Source organism: Maniola hyperantus, chromosome 15, assembly GCF_902806685.2.
Source record: "Maniola hyperantus chromosome 15, iAphHyp1.2, whole genome shotgun sequence".
In the NCBI taxonomy this organism is placed as follows: Eukaryota; Metazoa; Arthropoda; class Insecta; order Lepidoptera; family Nymphalidae; genus Maniola; species Maniola hyperantus.
The window spans coordinates 1-18,022 of record NC_048550.1 but is presented as its reverse complement, the minus strand read 5'-3'; the positions used below and the strand labels follow the sequence as shown (position 1 = coordinate 18,022).

Genomic DNA, 18,022 nt, shown 5'->3' with positions numbered 1-18,022 from the left:
TCAAACACAACTCACCTATTGAACTCCTGGCCACCAATGGTTTTCAGGAGTCCACCCACAACCCATTATCCTCATTTATTTGGGAAGGTAAAATAACTGGAACTGAAAGGGAAAATCATGAAATTAGGATTTTCTCTAACCAAACCGCCATTTTGTCGAATCCACATTACTTGATTTTTCACTCACCATAATTGATGAAACATTGAAATACGTTAGGATGACTAAATTTATAACTATTGTATTTTCCCAGGCGAAGCCATGGGCGAAAAGGAATGAGATTTTCCTGGAACGAAAAAATTCGTCTTCACATGTTGACTCCAGAAAAATTCTGAATCTCACCAATCGGTGTTGCCAGACGCAACCCGAGTGTGGCCGCTCTCAGTTAGATTGATCATGAAGCCAATTCATTTTTGAATATTTGCGGAACCTAAGGATATATTATAAGAACCGTTTTGTTAATGACTTAACAATAAACAAATGATATTATGGTTTTATTTAATTATTTTTGTTTTATTTTTACGACAATTGACAACGAAGCAAACGCCATCTATTGTGGCTCGAATGAACTCTGAACATCGACCCACGCGTAGTTCTGCACCTTGATGCTAGGTGGCACCAACATACTTTGAACAAAATAGATTTTTATTAAAAGCGAAACGCTAGTTAGTAGTTCAAAATTTACAACGTCACACAGTTCCTCTATCGAGGGGCTACGGAACTCACATTCCGAGGACAGAACAAAAGTAACCTGCGCGTGCAGCTATGTACAAGGCTTGTGTTGGTTTCCAGGTCGCGAGTGCGGACATGAAGCGAGCCAGCGGCGGCCGGAGCTCCTGAGGGGGAGGGGGAGTGGGGGACGATGGACGACCCGGAGCGCATCGCGCGCGACCAGCTGGCCTGCGACCTGGCCAACAACCAGACCGCGCCGCCGCCAGGTACCCCCCCCCCCCTCCTCGCGCGTCAGACGAGTGTGACTGATGACATACTTGACTACTTCTTTTTACACGGCTTTACATAAAAATTGCACAAATGAGGATCTGACGAAGAAGGAAAATTTGAATCGATGTAGATTGAGAGTCTGTTAAATTGAGTAGAATGTTACTTTAGAAAGCCTACCCCATATTATTGTCACAATCGGGCCCATCGAAGATCTTATAAATCATACTCGTTCCCTTAAAGCTGTCGACGAACAGCAGGCCTCCTCTCTGTCTGTGTCACTCAGTCGCACACTACGGAGAGTGTCCAACGAGATGACAGACAAAATCTTAATTTCATTGGCACTGTGAGAAACAACTGAAATGTCATCGTAAACAGTAATAATTATTAGTCTCGATGATAGACACCATAGTCCATGGCCCCAATAAGTTGTGGCGCAGTCACCTGTTGGACGGCTGCAGCTGACGTGCGCCGCGTGTGTTGCAGGTGTGTACTGCGCGGGCACGTTCGACACGTGGCAGTGCTGGCCGCACACGCCCGCCAACAGCACCGCCTTCGCGCCCTGCCCCGACTTCGTGCCCGGCTTCACGCCCACCCGTGAGCATCTAGCACCGCCATCGTCGACCCATCACCGGCTCTCCGCCGAGCACGCCTCTCCGCCGAACACGCCTCTCCGCCGAGCACGCCTCTCCGCCGAGCACGGCTCTCCGCCGAGCACGGCTCTCCTCTCGGAGTGTGAACTGGCAGACTTCACACACCTTAGAGAACTCTTAGGCATGCATGTTTCCTCACGATGTTTTCCTTAACCGTTAAAGCAAGTGCGATTCAATAATTGCTTAAACCCACTACTCTGAAAAATTATAGATGCATGCACTTAGCATCAACAAATATTAATATTTCATACTGTTCCAAATTATGGCTTTTATTTTATGGTGTATTAAGAGTCAAGACCCTACGAACAGTTTGGAAATCCAGTACTTCAGTTCTGACTGACAACAAATGGAGCAGTGGCCAGTGCGGTCACAGCCGTAGCACGCGTCACGTGTCACGCGTCACGCGTCACACGTCACGTGTCACGCCAGCCGCTGTGACGCGTCGTCTGAGGGCACAGAGCTCATCATCGCACGGATCATCCTCTCCAGCTTGGCTCGAATCTATTTCTAAATATTCTTTTCTTGATGGGGTCTACATCACAGAGATGATGATCTGAAGTTTCTAGATCCAGTGGCTTAAACTAATGATAATGTAAGGATATGTGTCGTGACAGTGATGGCACACAAGCTGTGCACCGAGAACGGCACCTGGTGGCAGCACCCGGCGTCCGGCAGACCCTGGTCCAACTACACCACCTGCGTGAGGCCTGAGGATGTACGTAATCGTAGCACTGTTTAGTTTGTGTCGTGACAGTGATGGCACACAAGCTGTGCACCGAGAACGGCACCTGGTGGCAGCACCCGGCGTCCGGCAGACCCTGGTCCAACTACACCACCTGCGTGAGGCCCGAGGATGTACGTAATCGTAGCACTGTTTAGTTTGTGTCGTGACAGTGATGGCACACAAGCTGTGCACCGAGAACGGCACCTGGTGGCAGCACCCGGCGTCCGGCAGACCCTGGTCCAACTACACCACCTGCGTGAGGCCCGAGGATGTACGTAATCGTAGCACTGTTTAGTTTGTGTCGTGACAGTGATGGCACACAAGCTGTGCACCGAGAACGGCACCTGGTGGCAGCACCCGGCGTCCGGCAGACCCTGGTCCAACTACACCACCTGCGTGAGGCCCGAGGATGTACGTAATCGTAGCACTGTTTAGTTTGTGTCGTGACAGTGATGGCACACAAGCTGTGCACCGAGAACGGCACCTGGTGGCAGCACCCGGCGTCCGGCAGACCCTGGTCCAACTACACCACCTGCGTGAGGCCCGAGGATGTACGTAATCGTAGCACTGTTTAGTTTGTGTCGTGACAGTGATGGCACACAAGCTGTGCACCGAGAACGGCACCTGGTGGCAGCACCCGGCGTCCGGCAGACCCTGGTCCAACTACACCACCTGCGTGAGGCCCGAGGATGTACGTAATCGTAGCACTGTTTAGTTTGTGTCGTGACAGTGATGGCACACAAGCTGTGCACCGAGAACGGCACCTGGTGGCAGCACCCGGCGTCCGGCAGACCCTGGTCCAACTACACCACCTGCGTGAGGCCCGAGGATGTACGTAATCGTAGCACTGTTTAGTTTGTGTCGTGACAGTGATGGCACACAAGCTGTGCACCGAGAACGGCACCTGGTGGCAGCACCCGGCGTCCGGCAGACCCTGGTCCAACTACACCACCTGCGTGAGGCCCGAGGATGTACGTAATCGTAGCACTGTTTAGTTTGTGTCGTGACAGTGATGGCACACAAGCTGTGCACCGAGAACGGCACCTGGTGGCAGCACCCGGCGTCCGGCAGACCCTGGTCCAACTACACCACCTGCGTGAGGCCCGAGGATGTACGTAATCGTAGCACTGTTTAGTTTGTGTCGTGACAGTGATGGCACACAAGCTGTGCACCGAGAACGGCACCTGGTGGCAGCACCCGGCGTCCGGCAGACCCTGGTCCAACTACACCACCTGCGTGAGGCCCGAGGATGTACGTAATCGTAGCACTGTTTAGTTTGTGTCGTGACAGTGATGGCACACAAGCTGTGCACCGAGAACGGCACCTGGTGGCAGCACCCGGCGTCCGGCAGACCCTGGTCCAACTACACCACCTGCGTGAGGCCCGAGGATGTACGTAATCGTAGCACTGTTTAGTTTGTGTCGTGACAGTGATGGCACACAAGCTGTGCACCGAGAACGGCACCTGGTGGCAGCACCCGGCGTCCGGCAGACCCTGGTCCAACTACACCACCTGCGTGAGGCCCGAGGATGTACGTAATCGTAGCACTGTTTAGTTTGTGTCGTGACAGTGATGGCACACAAGCTGTGCACCGAGAACGGCACCTGGTGGCAGCACCCGGCGTCCGGCAGACCCTGGTCCAACTACACCACCTGCGTGAGGCCCGAGGATGTACGTAATCGTAGCACTGTTTAGTTTGTGTCGTGACAGTGATGGCACACAAGCTGTGCACCGAGAACGGCACCTGGTGGCAGCACCCGGCGTCCGGCAGACCCTGGTCCAACTACACCACCTGCGTGAGGCCCGAGGATGTACGTAATCGTAGCACTGTTTAGTTTGTGTCGTGACAGTGATGGCACACAAGCTGTGCACCGAGAACGGCACCTGGTGGCAGCACCCGGCGTCCGGCAGACCCTGGTCCAACTACACCACCTGCGTGAGGCCCGAGGATGTACGTAATCGTAGCACTGTTTAGTTTGTGTCGTGACAGTGATGGCACACAAGCTGTGCACCGAGAACGGCACCTGGTGGCAGCACCCGGCGTCCGGCAGACCCTGGTCCAACTACACCACCTGCGTGAGGCCCGAGGATGTATGTAATCGTAGCACTGTTTAGTTTGTGTCGTGACAGTGATGGCACACAAGCTGTGCACCGAGAACGGCACCTGGTGGCAGCACCCGGCGTCCGGCAGACCCTGGTCCAACTACACCACCTGCGTGAGGCCCGAGGATGTACGTAATCGTAGCACTGTTTAGTTTGTGTCGTGACAGTGATGGCACACAAGCTGTGCACCGAGAACGGCACCTGGTGGCAGCACCCGGCGTCCGGCAGACCCTGGTCCAACTACACCACCTGCGTGAGGCCCGAGGATGTACGTAATCGTAGCACTGTTTAGTTTGTGTCGTGACAGTGATGGCACACAAGCTGTGCACCGAGAACGGCACCTGGTGGCAGCACCCGGCGTCCGGCAGACCCTGGTCCAACTACACCACCTGCGTGAGGCCCGAGGATGTACGTAATCGTAGCACTGTTTAGTTTGTGTCGTGACAGTGATGGCACACAAGCTGTGCACCGAGAACGGCACCTGGTGGCAGCACCCGGCGTCCGGCAGACCCTGGTCCAACTACACCACCTGCGTGAGGCCCGAGGATGTACGTAATCGTAGCACTGTTTAGTTTGTGTCGTGACAGTGATGGCACACAAGCTGTGCACCGAGAACGGCACCTGGTGGTAGCACCCGGCGTCCGGCAGACCCTGGTCCAACTACACCACCTGCGTGAGGCCCGAGGATGTACGTAATCGTAGCACTGTTTAGTTTGTGTCGTGACAGTGATGGCACACAAGCTGTGCACCGAGAACGGCACCTGGTGGCAGCACCCGGCGTCCGGCAGACCCTGGTCCAACTACACCACCTGCGTGAGGCCCGAGGATGTACGTAATCGTAGCACTGTTTAGTTTGTGTCGTGACAGTGATGGCACACAAGCTGTGCACCGAGAACGGCACCTGGTGGCAGCACCCGGCGTCCGGCAGACCCTGGTCCAACTACACCACCTGCGTGAGGCCCGAGGATGTACGTAATCGTAGCACTGTTTAGTTTGTGTCGTGACAGTGATGGCACACAAGCTGTGCACCGAGAACGGCACCTGGTGGCAGCACCCGGCGTCCGGCAGACCCTGGTCCAACTACACCACCTGCGTGAGGCCCGAGGATGTACGTAATCGTAGCACTGTTTAGTTTGTGTCGTGACAGTGATGGCACACAAGCTGTGCACCGAGAACGGCACCTGGTGGCAGCACCCGGCGTCCGGCAGACCCTGGTCCAACTACACCACCTGCGTGAGGCCCGAGGATGTACGTAATCGTAGCACTGTTTAGTTTGTGTCGTGACAGTGATGGCACACAAGCTGTGCACCGAGAACGGCACCTGGTGGCAGCACCCGGCGTCCGGCAGACCTGGTCCAACTACACCACCTGCGTGAGGCCCGAGGATGTACGTAATCGTAGCACTGTTTAGTTTGTGTCGTGACAGTGATGGCACACAAGCTGTGCACCGAGAACGGCACCTGGTGGCAGCACCCGGCGTCCGGCAGACCCTGGTCCAACTACACCACCTGCGTGAGGCCCGAGGATGTACGTAATCGTAGCACTGTTTAGTTTGTGTCGTGACAGTGATGGCACACAAGCTGTGCACCGAGAACGGCACCTGGTGGCAGCACCCGGCGTCCGGCAGACCCTGGTCCAACTACACCACCTGCGTGAGGCCCGAGGATGTACGTAATCGTAGCACTGTTTAGTTTGTGTCGTGACAGTGATGGCACACAAGCTGTGCACCGAGAACGGCACCTGGTGGCAGCACCCGGCGTCCGGCAGACCCTGGTCCAACTACACCACCTGCGTGAGGCCCGAGGATGTACGTAATCGTAGCACTGTTTAGTTTGTGTCGTGACAGTGATGGCACACAAGCTGTGCACCGAGAACGGCACCTGGTGGCAGCACCCGGCGTCCGGCAGACCCTGGTCCAACTACACCACCTGCGTGAGGCCCGAGGATGTACGTAATCGTAGCACTGTTTAGTTTGTGTCGTGACAGTGATGGCACACAAGCTGTGCACCGAGAACGGCACCTGGTGGCAGCACCCGGCGTCCGGCAGACCCTGGTCCAACTACACCACCTGCGTGAGGCCCGAGGATGTACGTAATCGTAGCACTGTTTAGTTTGTGTCGTGACAGTGATGGCACACAAGCTGTGCACCGAGAACGGCACCTGGTGGCAGCACCCGGCGTCCGGCAGACCCTGGTCCAACTACACCACCTGCGTGAGGCCCGAGGATGTACGTAATCGTAGCACTGTTTAGTTTGTGTCGTGACAGTGATGGCACACAAGCTGTGCACCGAGAACGGCACCTGGTGGCAGCACCCGGCGTCCGGCAGACCCTGGTCCAACTACACCACCTGCGTGAGGCCCGAGGATGTACGTAATCGTAGCACTGTTTAGTTTGTGTCGTGACAGTGATGGCACACAAGCTGTGCACCGAGAACGGCACCTGGTGGCAGCACCCGGCGTCCGGCAGACCCTGGTCCAACTACACCACCTGCGTGAGGCCCGAGGATGTACGTAATCGTAGCACTGTTTAGTTTGTGTCGTGACAGTGATGGCACACAAGCTGTGCACCGAGAACGGCACCTGGTGGCAGCACCCGGCGTCCGGCAGACCCTGGTCCAACTACACCACCTGCGTGAGGCCCGAGGATGTACGTAATCGTAGCACTGTTTAGTTTGTGTCGTGACAGTGATGGCACACAAGCTGTGCACCGAGAACGGCACCTGGTGGCAGCACCCGGCGTCCGGCAGACCCTGGTCCAACTACACCACCTGCGTGAGGCCCGAGGATGTACGTAATCGTAGCACTGTTTAGTTTGTGTCGTGACAGTGATGGCACACAAGCTGTGCACCGAGAACGGCACCTGGTGGCAGCACCCGGCGTCCGGCAGACCCTGGTCCAACTACACCACCTGCGTGAGGCCCGAGGATGTACGTAATCGTAGCACTGTTTAGTTTGTGTCGTGACAGTGATGGCACACAAGCTGTGCACCGAGAACGGCACCTGGTGGCAGCACCCGGCGTCCGGCAGACCCTGGTCCAACTACACCACCTGCGTGAGGCCCGAGGATGTACGTAATCGTAGCACTGTTTAGTTTGTGTCGTGACAGTGATGGCACACAAGCTGTGCACCGAGAACGGCACCTGGTGGCAGCACCCGGCGTCCGGCAGACCCTGGTCCAACTACACCACCTGCGTGAGGCCCGAGGATGTACGTAATCGTAGCACTGTTTAGTTTGTGTCGTGACAGTGATGGCACACAAGCTGTGCACCGAGAACGGCACCTGGTGGCAGCACCCGGCGTCCGGCAGACCCTGGTCCAACTACACCACCTGCGTGAGGCCCGAGGATGTACGTAATCGTAGCACTGTTTAGTTTGTGTCGTGACAGTGATGGCACACAAGCTGTGCACCGAGAACGGCACCTGGTGGCAGCACCCGGCGTCCGGCAGACCCTGGTCCAACTACACCACCTGCGTGAGGCCCGAGGATGTACGTAATCGTAGCACTGTTTAGTTTGTGTCGTGACAGTGATGGCACACAAGCTGTGCACCGAGAACGGCACCTGGTGGCAGCACCCGGCGTCCGGCAGACCCTGGTCCAACTACACCACCTGCGTGAGGCCCGAGGATGTACGTAATCGTAGCACTGTTTAGTTTGTGTCGTGACAGTGATGGCACACAAGCTGTGCACCGAGAACGGCACCTGGTGGCAGCACCCGGCGTCCGGCAGACCCTGGTCCAACTACACCACCTGCGTGAGGCCCGAGGATGTACGTAATCGTAGCACTGTTTAGTTTGTGTCGTGACAGTGATGGCACACAAGCTGTGCACCGAGAACGGCACCTGGTGGCAGCACCCGGCGTCCGGCAGACCCTGGTCCAACTACACCACCTGCGTGAGGCCCGAGGATGTACGTAATCGTAGCACTGTTTAGTTTGTGTCGTGACAGTGATGGCACACAAGCTGTGCACCGAGAACGGCACCTGGTGGCAGCACCCGGCGTCCGGCAGACCCTGGTCCAACTACACCACCTGCGTGAGGCCCGAGGATGTACGTAATCGTAGCACTGTTTAGTTTGTGTCGTGACAGTGATGGCACACAAGCTGTGCACCGAGAACGGCACCTGGTGGCAGCACCCGGCGTCCGGCAGACCCTGGTCCAACTACACCACCTGCGTGAGGCCCGAGGATGTACGTAATCGTAGCACTGTTTAGTTTGTGTCGTGACAGTGATGGCACACAAGCTGTGCACCGAGAACGGCACCTGGTGGCAGCACCCGGCGTCCGGCAGACCCTGGTCCAACTACACCACCTGCGTGAGGCCCGAGGATGTACGTAATCGTAGCACTGTTTAGTTTGTGTCGTGACAGTGATGGCACACAAGCTGTGCACCGAGAACGGCACCTGGTGGCAGCACCCGGCGTCCGGCAGACCCTGGTCCAACTACACCACCTGCGTGAGGCCCGAGGATGTACGTAATCGTAGCACTGTTTAGTTTGTGTCGTGACAGTGATGGCACACAAGCTGTGCACCGAGAACGGCACCTGGTGGCAGCACCCGGCGTCCGGCAGACCCTGGTCCAACTACACCACCTGCGTGAGGCCCGAGGATGTACGTAATCGTAGCACTGTTTAGTTTGTGTCGTGACAGTGATGGCACACAAGCTGTGCACCGAGAACGGCACCTGGTGGCAGCACCCGGCGTCCGGCAGACCCTGGTCCAACTACACCACCTGCGTGAGGCCCGAGGATGTACGTAATCGTAGCACTGTTTAGTTTGTGTCGTGACAGTGATGGCACACAAGCTGTGCACCGAGAACGGCACCTGGTGGCAGCACCCGGCGTCCGGCAGACCCTGGTCCAACTACACCACCTGCGTGAGGCCCGAGGATGTACGTAATCGTAGCACTGTTTAGTTTGTGTCGTGACAGTGATGGCACACAAGCTGTGCACCGAGAACGGCACCTGGTGGCAGCACCCGGCGTCCGGCAGACCCTGGTCCAACTACACCACCTGCGTGAGGCCCGAGGATGTACGTAATCGTAGCACTGTTTAGTTTGTGTCGTGACAGTGATGGCACACAAGCTGTGCACCGAGAACGGCACCTGGTGGCAGCACCCGGCGTCCGGCAGACCCTGGTCCAACTACACCACCTGCGTGAGGCCCGAGGATGTACGTAATCGTAGCACTGTTTAGTTTGTGTCGTGACAGTGATGGCACACAAGCTGTGCACCGAGAACGGCACCTGGTGGCAGCACCCGGCGTCCGGCAGACCCTGGTCCAACTACACCACCTGCGTGAGGCCCGAGGATGTACGTAATCGTAGCACTGTTTAGTTTGTGTCGTGACAGTGATGGCACACAAGCTGTGCACCGAGAACGGCACCTGGTGGCAGCACCCGGCGTCCGGCAGACCCTGGTCCAACTACACCACCTGCGTGAGGCCCGAGGATGTACGTAATCGTAGCACTGTTTAGTTTGTGTCGTGACAGTGATGGCACACAAGCTGTGCACCGAGAACGGCACCTGGTGGCAGCACCCGGCGTCCGGCAGACCCTGGTCCAACTACACCACCTGCGTGAGGCCCGAGGATGTACGTAATCGTAGCACTGTTTAGTTTGTGTCGTGACAGTGATGGCACACAAGCTGTGCACCGAGAACGGCACCTGGTGGCAGCACCCGGCGTCCGGCAGACCCTGGTCCAACTACACCACCTGCGTGAGGCCCGAGGATGTACGTAATCGTAGCACTGTTTAGTTTGTGTCGTGACAGTGATGGCACACAAGCTGTGCACCGAGAACGGCACCTGGTGGCAGCACCCGGCGTCCGGCAGACCCTGGTCCAACTACACCACCTGCGTGAGGCCCGAGGATGTACGTAATCGTAGCACTGTTTAGTTTGTGTCGTGACAGTGATGGCACACAAGCTGTGCACCGAGAACGGCACCTGGTGGCAGCACCCGGCGTCCGGCAGACCCTGGTCCAACTACACCACCTGCGTGAGGCCCGAGGATGTACGTAATCGTAGCACTGTTTAGTTTGTGTCGTGACAGTGATGGCACACAAGCTGTGCACCGAGAACGGCACCTGGTGGCAGCACCCGGCGTCCGGCAGACCCTGGTCCAACTACACCACCTGCGTGAGGCCCGAGGATGTACGTAATCGTAGCACTGTTTAGTTTGTGTCGTGACAGTGATGGCACACAAGCTGTGCACCGAGAACGGCACCTGGTGGCAGCACCCGGCGTCCGGCAGACCCTGGTCCAACTACACCACCTGCGTGAGGCCCGAGGATGTACGTAATCGTAGCACTGTTTAGTTTGTGTCGTGACAGTGATGGCACACAAGCTGTGCACCGAGAACGGCACCTGGTGGCAGCACCCGGCGTCCGGCAGACCCTGGTCCAACTACACCACCTGCGTGAGGCCCGAGGATGTACGTAATCGTAGCACTGTTTAGTTTGTGTCGTGACAGTGATGGCACACAAGCTGTGCACCGAGAACGGCACCTGGTGGCAGCACCCGGCGTCCGGCAGACCCTGGTCCAACTACACCACCTGCGTGAGGCCCGAGGATGTACGTAATCGTAGCACTGTTTAGTTTGTGTCGTGACAGTGATGGCACACAAGCTGTGCACCGAGAACGGCACCTGGTGGCAGCACCCGGCGTCCGGCAGACCCTGGTCCAACTACACCACCTGCGTGAGGCCCGAGGATGTACGTAATCGTAGCACTGTTTAGTTTGTGTCGTGACAGTGATGGCACACAAGCTGTGCACCGAGAACGGCACCTGGTGGCAGCACCCGGCGTCCGGCAGACCCTGGTCCAACTACACCACCTGCGTGAGGCCCGAGGATGTACGTAATCGTAGCACTGTTTAGTTTGTGTCGTGACAGTGATGGCACACAAGCTGTGCACCGAGAACGGCACCTGGTGGCAGCACCCGGCGTCCGGCAGACCCTGGTCCAACTACACCACCTGCGTGAGGCCCGAGGATGTACGTAATCGTAGCACTGTTTAGTTTGTGTCGTGACAGTGATGGCACACAAGCTGTGCACCGAGAACGGCACCTGGTGGCAGCACCCGGCGTCCGGCAGACCCTGGTCCAACTACACCACCTGCGTGAGGCCCGAGGATGTACGTAATCGTAGCACTGTTTAGTTTGTGTCGTGACAGTGATGGCACACAAGCTGTGCACCGAGAACGGCACCTGGTGGCAGCACCCGGCGTCCGGCAGACCCTGGTCCAACTACACCACCTGCGTGAGGCCCGAGGATGTACGTAATCGTAGCACTGTTTAGTTTGTGTCGTGACAGTGATGGCACACAAGCTGTGCACCGAGAACGGCACCTGGTGGCAGCACCCGGCGTCCGGCAGACCCTGGTCCAACTACACCACCTGCGTGAGGCCCGAGGATGTACGTAATCGTAGCACTGTTTAGTTTGTGTCGTGACAGTGATGGCACACAAGCTGTGCACCGAGAACGGCACCTGGTGGCAGCACCCGGCGTCCGGCAGACCCTGGTCCAACTACACCACCTGCGTGAGGCCCGAGGATGTACGTAATCGTAGCACTGTTTAGTTTGTGTCGTGACAGTGATGGCACACAAGCTGTGCACCGAGAACGGCACCTGGTGGCAGCACCCGGCGTCCGGCAGACCCTGGTCCAACTACACCACCTGCGTGAGGCCCGAGGATGTACGTAATCGTAGCACTGTTTAGTTTGTGTCGTGACAGTGATGGCACACAAGCTGTGCACCGAGAACGGCACCTGGTGGCAGCACCCGGCGTCCGGCAGACCCTGGTCCAACTACACCACCTGCGTGAGGCCCGAGGATGTACGTAATCGTAGCACTGTTTAGTTTGTGTCGTGACAGTGATGGCACACAAGCTGTGCACCGAGAACGGCACCTGGTGGCAGCACCCGGCGTCCGGCAGACCCTGGTCCAACTACACCACCTGCGTGAGGCCCGAGGATGTACGTAATCGTAGCACTGTTTAGTTTGTGTCGTGACAGTGATGGCACACAAGCTGTGCACCGAGAACGGCACCTGGTGGCAGCACCCGGCGTCCGGCAGACCCTGGTCCAACTACACCACCTGCGTGAGGCCCGAGGATGTACGTAATCGTAGCACTGTTTAGTTTGTGTCGTGACAGTGATGGCACACAAGCTGTGCACCGAGAACGGCACCTGGTGGCAGCACCCGGCGTCCGGCAGACCCTGGTCCAACTACACCACCTGCGTGAGGCCCGAGGATGTACGTAATCGTAGCACTGTTTAGTTTGTGTCGTGACAGTGATGGCACACAAGCTGTGCACCGAGAACGGCACCTGGTGGCAGCACCCGGCGTCCGGCAGACCCTGGTCCAACTACACCACCTGCGTGAGGCCCGAGGATGTACGTAATCGTAGCACTGTTTAGTTTGTGTCGTGACAGTGATGGCACACAAGCTGTGCACCGAGAACGGCACCTGGTGGCAGCACCCGGCGTCCGGCAGACCCTGGTCCAACTACACCACCTGCGTGAGGCCCGAGGATGTACGTAATCGTAGCACTGTTTAGTTTGTGTCGTGACAGTGATGGCACACAAGCTGTGCACCGAGAACGGCACCTGGTGGCAGCACCCGGCGTCCGGCAGACCCTGGTCCAACTACACCACCTGCGTGAGGCCCGAGGATGTACGTAATCGTAGCACTGTTTAGTTTGTGTCGTGACAGTGATGGCACACAAGCTGTGCACCGAGAACGGCACCTGGTGGCAGCACCCGGCGTCCGGCAGACCCTGGTCCAACTACACCACCTGCGTGAGGCCCGAGGATGTACGTAATCGTAGCACTGTTTAGTTTGTGTCGTGACAGTGATGGCACACAAGCTGTGCACCGAGAACGGCACCTGGTGGCAGCACCCGGCGTCCGGCAGACCCTGGTCCAACTACACCACCTGCGTGAGGCCCGAGGATGTACGTAATCGTAGCACTGTTTAGTTTGTGTCGTGACAGTGATGGCACACAAGCTGTGCACCGAGAACGGCACCTGGTGGCAGCACCCGGCGTCCGGCAGACCCTGGTCCAACTACACCACCTGCGTGAGGCCCGAGGATGTACGTAATCGTAGCACTGTTTAGTTTGTGTCGTGACAGTGATGGCACACAAGCTGTGCACCGAGAACGGCACCTGGTGGCAGCACCCGGCGTCCGGCAGACCCTGGTCCAACTACACCACCTGCGTGAGGCCCGAGGATGTACGTAATCGTAGCACTGTTTAGTTTGTGTCGTGACAGTGATGGCACACAAGCTGTGCACCGAGAACGGCACCTGGTGGCAGCACCCGGCGTCCGGCAGACCCTGGTCCAACTACACCACCTGCGTGAGGCCCGAGGATGTACGTAATCGTAGCACTGTTTAGTTTGTGTCGTGACAGTGATGGCACACAAGCTGTGCACCGAGAACGGCACCTGGTGGCAGCACCCGGCGTCCGGCAGACCCTGGTCCAACTACACCACCTGCGTGAGGCCCGAGGATGTACGTAATCGTAGCACTGTTTAGTTTGGCTCATGGTAGCGGTTTTGCCGTTATATTTATTGTTCGATACGGTTCCCAGGACGTGAGCGAGATCATCGCCGTGTACGAGGCGGGCTACAGCGTGTCGCTGGTGGCGCTGCTGCTGTCGCTGGCCATCCTCTTCTACTTCAAGTGAGTGAGCAACCTTGAGTGGGAGCGGCCATGCTCTATTTAGTCAAATGGAGAAGTACATTCCTACAACAGTGGATGTCTAGTAATTATTAACGAATCGGCGAGAACTGGCATTATTTTATTTAGGTTATTTCGAGATGTTTTTGAGTCTTTGGCCTTTAATTGTTTGCAAAAAATTATTTGTGTAATTTTGGTTTATTTTAAATGAATGAGTAATTTGAATAAATTATATTAGTTAATCGTATACCATAATTATCAGCATGAGTAGTCGCTGTACGCGCGCGTGCGTGTTGCAGGAGCCTGCGCTGCGCGCGCATCACGGTGCACATGAACCTGTTCGCGTCGTTCGCGCTCAACAACGCGCTGTGGCTGGCGTGGTACGCGCTGGTGGTGCGCGCGCCCGCCACGCTGGCCGCGTCGCCCGCCTGGTGCCGCGCGCTGCACGCCGCGCTGCAGTACGCGCTGCTCACCAACTACACGTGGATGCTGTGCGAGGGCCTGTACCTGCACACCGTGCTGGTCAGCGCCTTCGTGTCCGAGCGCCGCCTGCTGCGCGCGCTGCTGCTGGCGGGCTGGCTGCTGCCGCTGCCCAGCGCCGTCGTCAGCGCGGCGCGGCGCGCGGCGGCCGGCGAGCCGCTGTGCTGGGCGGACGACGGCGCGCCGCGGCTGGAGCTGGCGCTGCTGGTGTGCGCCGCCGTGCTGCTCAACCTGGGCTTCCTGTGCAACATCGTGCGCGTGCTGTGCACCAAGCTGCGCGCGGGCGGCGGCGCGGGCCCCGCGCGCCCGTCGGCCACGGCGCTGCACGCGCTGCGCGCCACGTGCCTGCTGGCGCCGCTGCTGGGCCTGCAGTACCTGCTGACGCCGTGCCGGCCGGCGCGCGCGGCGCGCTACTGGCTGCTGTACGAGTACGCCACGGCGCTCACCACGTCGCTGCAGGGGCTGTGCGTGGCCGTGCTGTACTGCTTCTGCAACGGCGAGGTGCTGGCGCAGCTGCGGCGGCGCTGGCGCGTGCTCACCTTCCGCGCGCGCGCCAACTCCACCACCAACACCACCGTCTCGGTGAGCATTGTTGCAAATCTTCAGCCGCTGATTCTTTCTCGTTTCGAGCCACAATATGTCTGTACGAGACTCTGGGAGAGAACGGCAGACATTTGTGTGTTTGTTCCTCTCTGTAATGTCCACAAAAGCTTATAGAACTTGACCAGGTGGATGGATACAGTATAGTTCAGTACAGTACACTATAGTTGTTATATTATACTGGTTGATTGCGTAGTGTGTGCTTCTGTTACAGGTTCTTGAACACTAGACACTTCCTTTTCAGGGTGTAAAAGTGAATGATGCTTCTTCGAACATATTGTACAGCAACTTGGTTTTCCGCACCGAGCCACCGTATTATTATTATGGTTCAGAATGAGACAGTTGAAGCAAAGATTGCCATCATGAACAGAGTTGAAATATCAGCTATCCTTAATTCTTTAAGAATAATTTGCAGTTGTTTAAATAGTAAGCTTTATTGCAGAATGCACATTTGGGAGAATATGCTTTGACTGTTGTATGAAAACTTTAGGTTTTGTTTATCAACGGGAAGTACCCTGTAGGTTTCTTGACAGACAGACAGACAAACAGACAGACAGATAAACAGACAGACAGACAGACAACAAAGTGATCCTATAGGTAAGGGTTCCGTTTTTCCTTTTGAGGTACGAAACCCTAAAAATCAAATGGTTTCAAAGGGATTCCTTCGTTCTTTAACACTTAACGGCTTGTTTCACAGTTCGTGCGGTCGGGGGCGCTAGGCGCGGGCGAGGAGAAGGTGTGACTGGCGGCGCGCGGGGCGGGCGGCGCGCTCGAGGAGGAGGCGGAGGCGGGGGAGGGCGGCGCGCGCGAGCGACGCATTCGCTTCGACGACGACGACGACGCGCCGCCGCACACGCGCCTGCTCTGAGCCCCGCCCCCGCCCCGCGCCCGCACCCCCTCGCACGCCCGCGCCCGCACACCGCGGCCGCGCCACGGGAGACTGTGTGACGTGAAAGTGACGTGCCGGTACCGGCTCGCTTCATACGATCATGGATATTTTAAATTTTTATGCTGAAGGACGATGGACAAAGTCAACAAGCATTGGAAACGATTTTGATATTTCCGTTGAGACAGCCTACCTCAAATTAAGATAAAATATAAACTAGTTTCCCGAAGATTTAGCAAAATTTCGGACCTTAATGTTAATAATATAAAACAATATTTATAATGAATTATTATTATCATGTAAAGAAAATGTTTGTAATGTAAAAAATATGTCGCTAAGAATTATGACAAAAAATACACTTCTCATCAAAAAAATTAAAACATTTTCAAATTTAAAAAATAGGTACCTAATGATTTTTTTGATGAGAAGTATAACATCCATAAAAATGATCAATGTATAATATAGAATAGATATTATGTAAATAATTTTGTAAATTTGAAAATAAAAAGTGTTTTAAGATTTTGGTTTAATTAATTTCTACAGAAGTCAATATAATATTATCTAAGTATAAAGATGACCCGAAGTGCTCCTGTAAGTATTTCAAAGCACCAATCTACGATTTTATAATAATACAAGTACAACGTCACTGAGTCACCGAAACTGAAATAACCGAAGTCCGGATTTACTTTTTGAGGAGAGATTGCGTTGAAATCAAGGTTTGTACCTTAATCTAAATATATAAAAGGAAAAGGTGACTGACTGACTGACTGACTGAGTCACAGCTGACACAGCTCAAACTACGGGACGGCTCGGGCTGAAATTTAACATACAGATAGCTGTTATGACGTAGGCATCCGCTAAGAAATGCTTTTTGAAATTCAACCCCTAAGGGGATGAAATAGGGGTTTGAAATTTGTGTAGTCCACGCGAACGAAGTCGCGAGCATAAGCTAGTAATCTATAAAATATAATAAAAAGGAATGACTGAGCTCTAAAAGTACAGCTGAAATTACTTGAGGGATCGGGCTGAAATTTGGCAAGAAGACAGCTAAAATGACAGACATCCGTTATGAAATTTCAGAGTCCGAGTCTCTGAGGAATTTCCGCCGAGTTTCTTGGTGGTTCTTCTCCGTAGGAACGGCATTCCGAACCAGTGGTAAATTAAAACTACCCGACTATTAGAAAGCGCTTGTAAAAAGTCTACTTGAAAAAAAACATATTCTATTCTATTCTACTCTAAAATATGAATTTAAAGGGATAAAATAGGGGTATGGTGTAACGCAGACGAAGTCACCGGCAAACGCTAGTAATAAATAATAATTACTGCGAAAACTTCTGTGTATATTATGACTATTAAATTATATTTTATTAACAATTCTACAATATCAACCATAGCTAGACTTAGGAACCTGACGTCGGTTCCTACAAGTTTCCTTAAAAACTAATGTACTAAAAATTCTAAATTTTATTTATTGACTAGCCCACTACATTCGTAAAATTTTAAAAAAGAAAATATAGTTAAAAAGAAATATGTAGGCGCAATAGAGCTGACCAACATAAGGTGTAGTGATTTCAATGTAAACTGTATGAATAAAACGGAACAGATAAGTTTGTGAAGTTGGCGTCTATATAACCGACGGTCACGTGCGGTTAGGTCACGTGCGGTTAGGTCACGTGCGGTTAGGTCACGTGCGGTTAGGTCACGTGCGGTTAGGTCACGTGCGGTTAGGTCACGTGCGGTTAGGTCACGTGCGGTTAGGTCACGTGCGGTTAGGTCACGTGAGGTTAGGTCACGTGCGGTTAGGTCACGTGCGGTTAGGTCACGTGCGGTTAGGTCACGTGCGGTTAGGTCACGTGCGGTTAGGTCACGTGCGGTTAGGTCACGTGCGGTTAGGTCACGTGCGGTTAGGTCACGTGCGGTTAGGTCACGTGCGGTTAGGTCACGTGCGGTTAGGTCACGTGCGGT

The 18,022-nt window shown here is 55.2% G+C and overlaps 1 protein-coding gene across 1 annotated transcript; it reads left to right on the top strand.

The window, feature by feature from the left end:
* The first annotated feature begins 13,846 nt into the window (after window positions 1–13,846).
* On the top strand, window positions 13,847–16,578 carry LOC117988838 (calcitonin gene-related peptide type 1 receptor-like). Its single transcript, XM_034976099.2, has 3 exons — window positions 13,847–14,094; window positions 14,391–15,153; window positions 15,869–16,578. The coding sequence occupies exons 1-3, from the start codon at window positions 13,922–13,924 to the stop codon at window positions 15,911–15,913; spliced, it is 981 nt and encodes a 326-aa protein (XP_034831990.2). The 5' UTR covers window positions 13,847–13,921; the 3' UTR covers window positions 15,914–16,578.
* The last annotated feature ends 1,444 nt before the right edge of the window (window positions 16,579–18,022 follow it).

Coding starts and splice junctions, on each gene's coding strand:
- LOC117988838 (XM_034976099.2), top strand. CDS start 13,922: ATGTACGTAATCGTAGCACTGTTTAGTTTGGCTCATGGTAGCGGTTTT. Junction 14,095..14,390: donor GCCATCCTCTTCTACTTCAA/GTGAGTGAGCAA, acceptor TGCGTGTTGCAG/GAGCCTGCGCTGCGCGCGCA. Junction 15,154..15,868: donor CCACCAACACCACCGTCTCG/GTGAGCATTGTT, acceptor CTTGTTTCACAG/TTCGTGCGGTCGGGGGCGCT.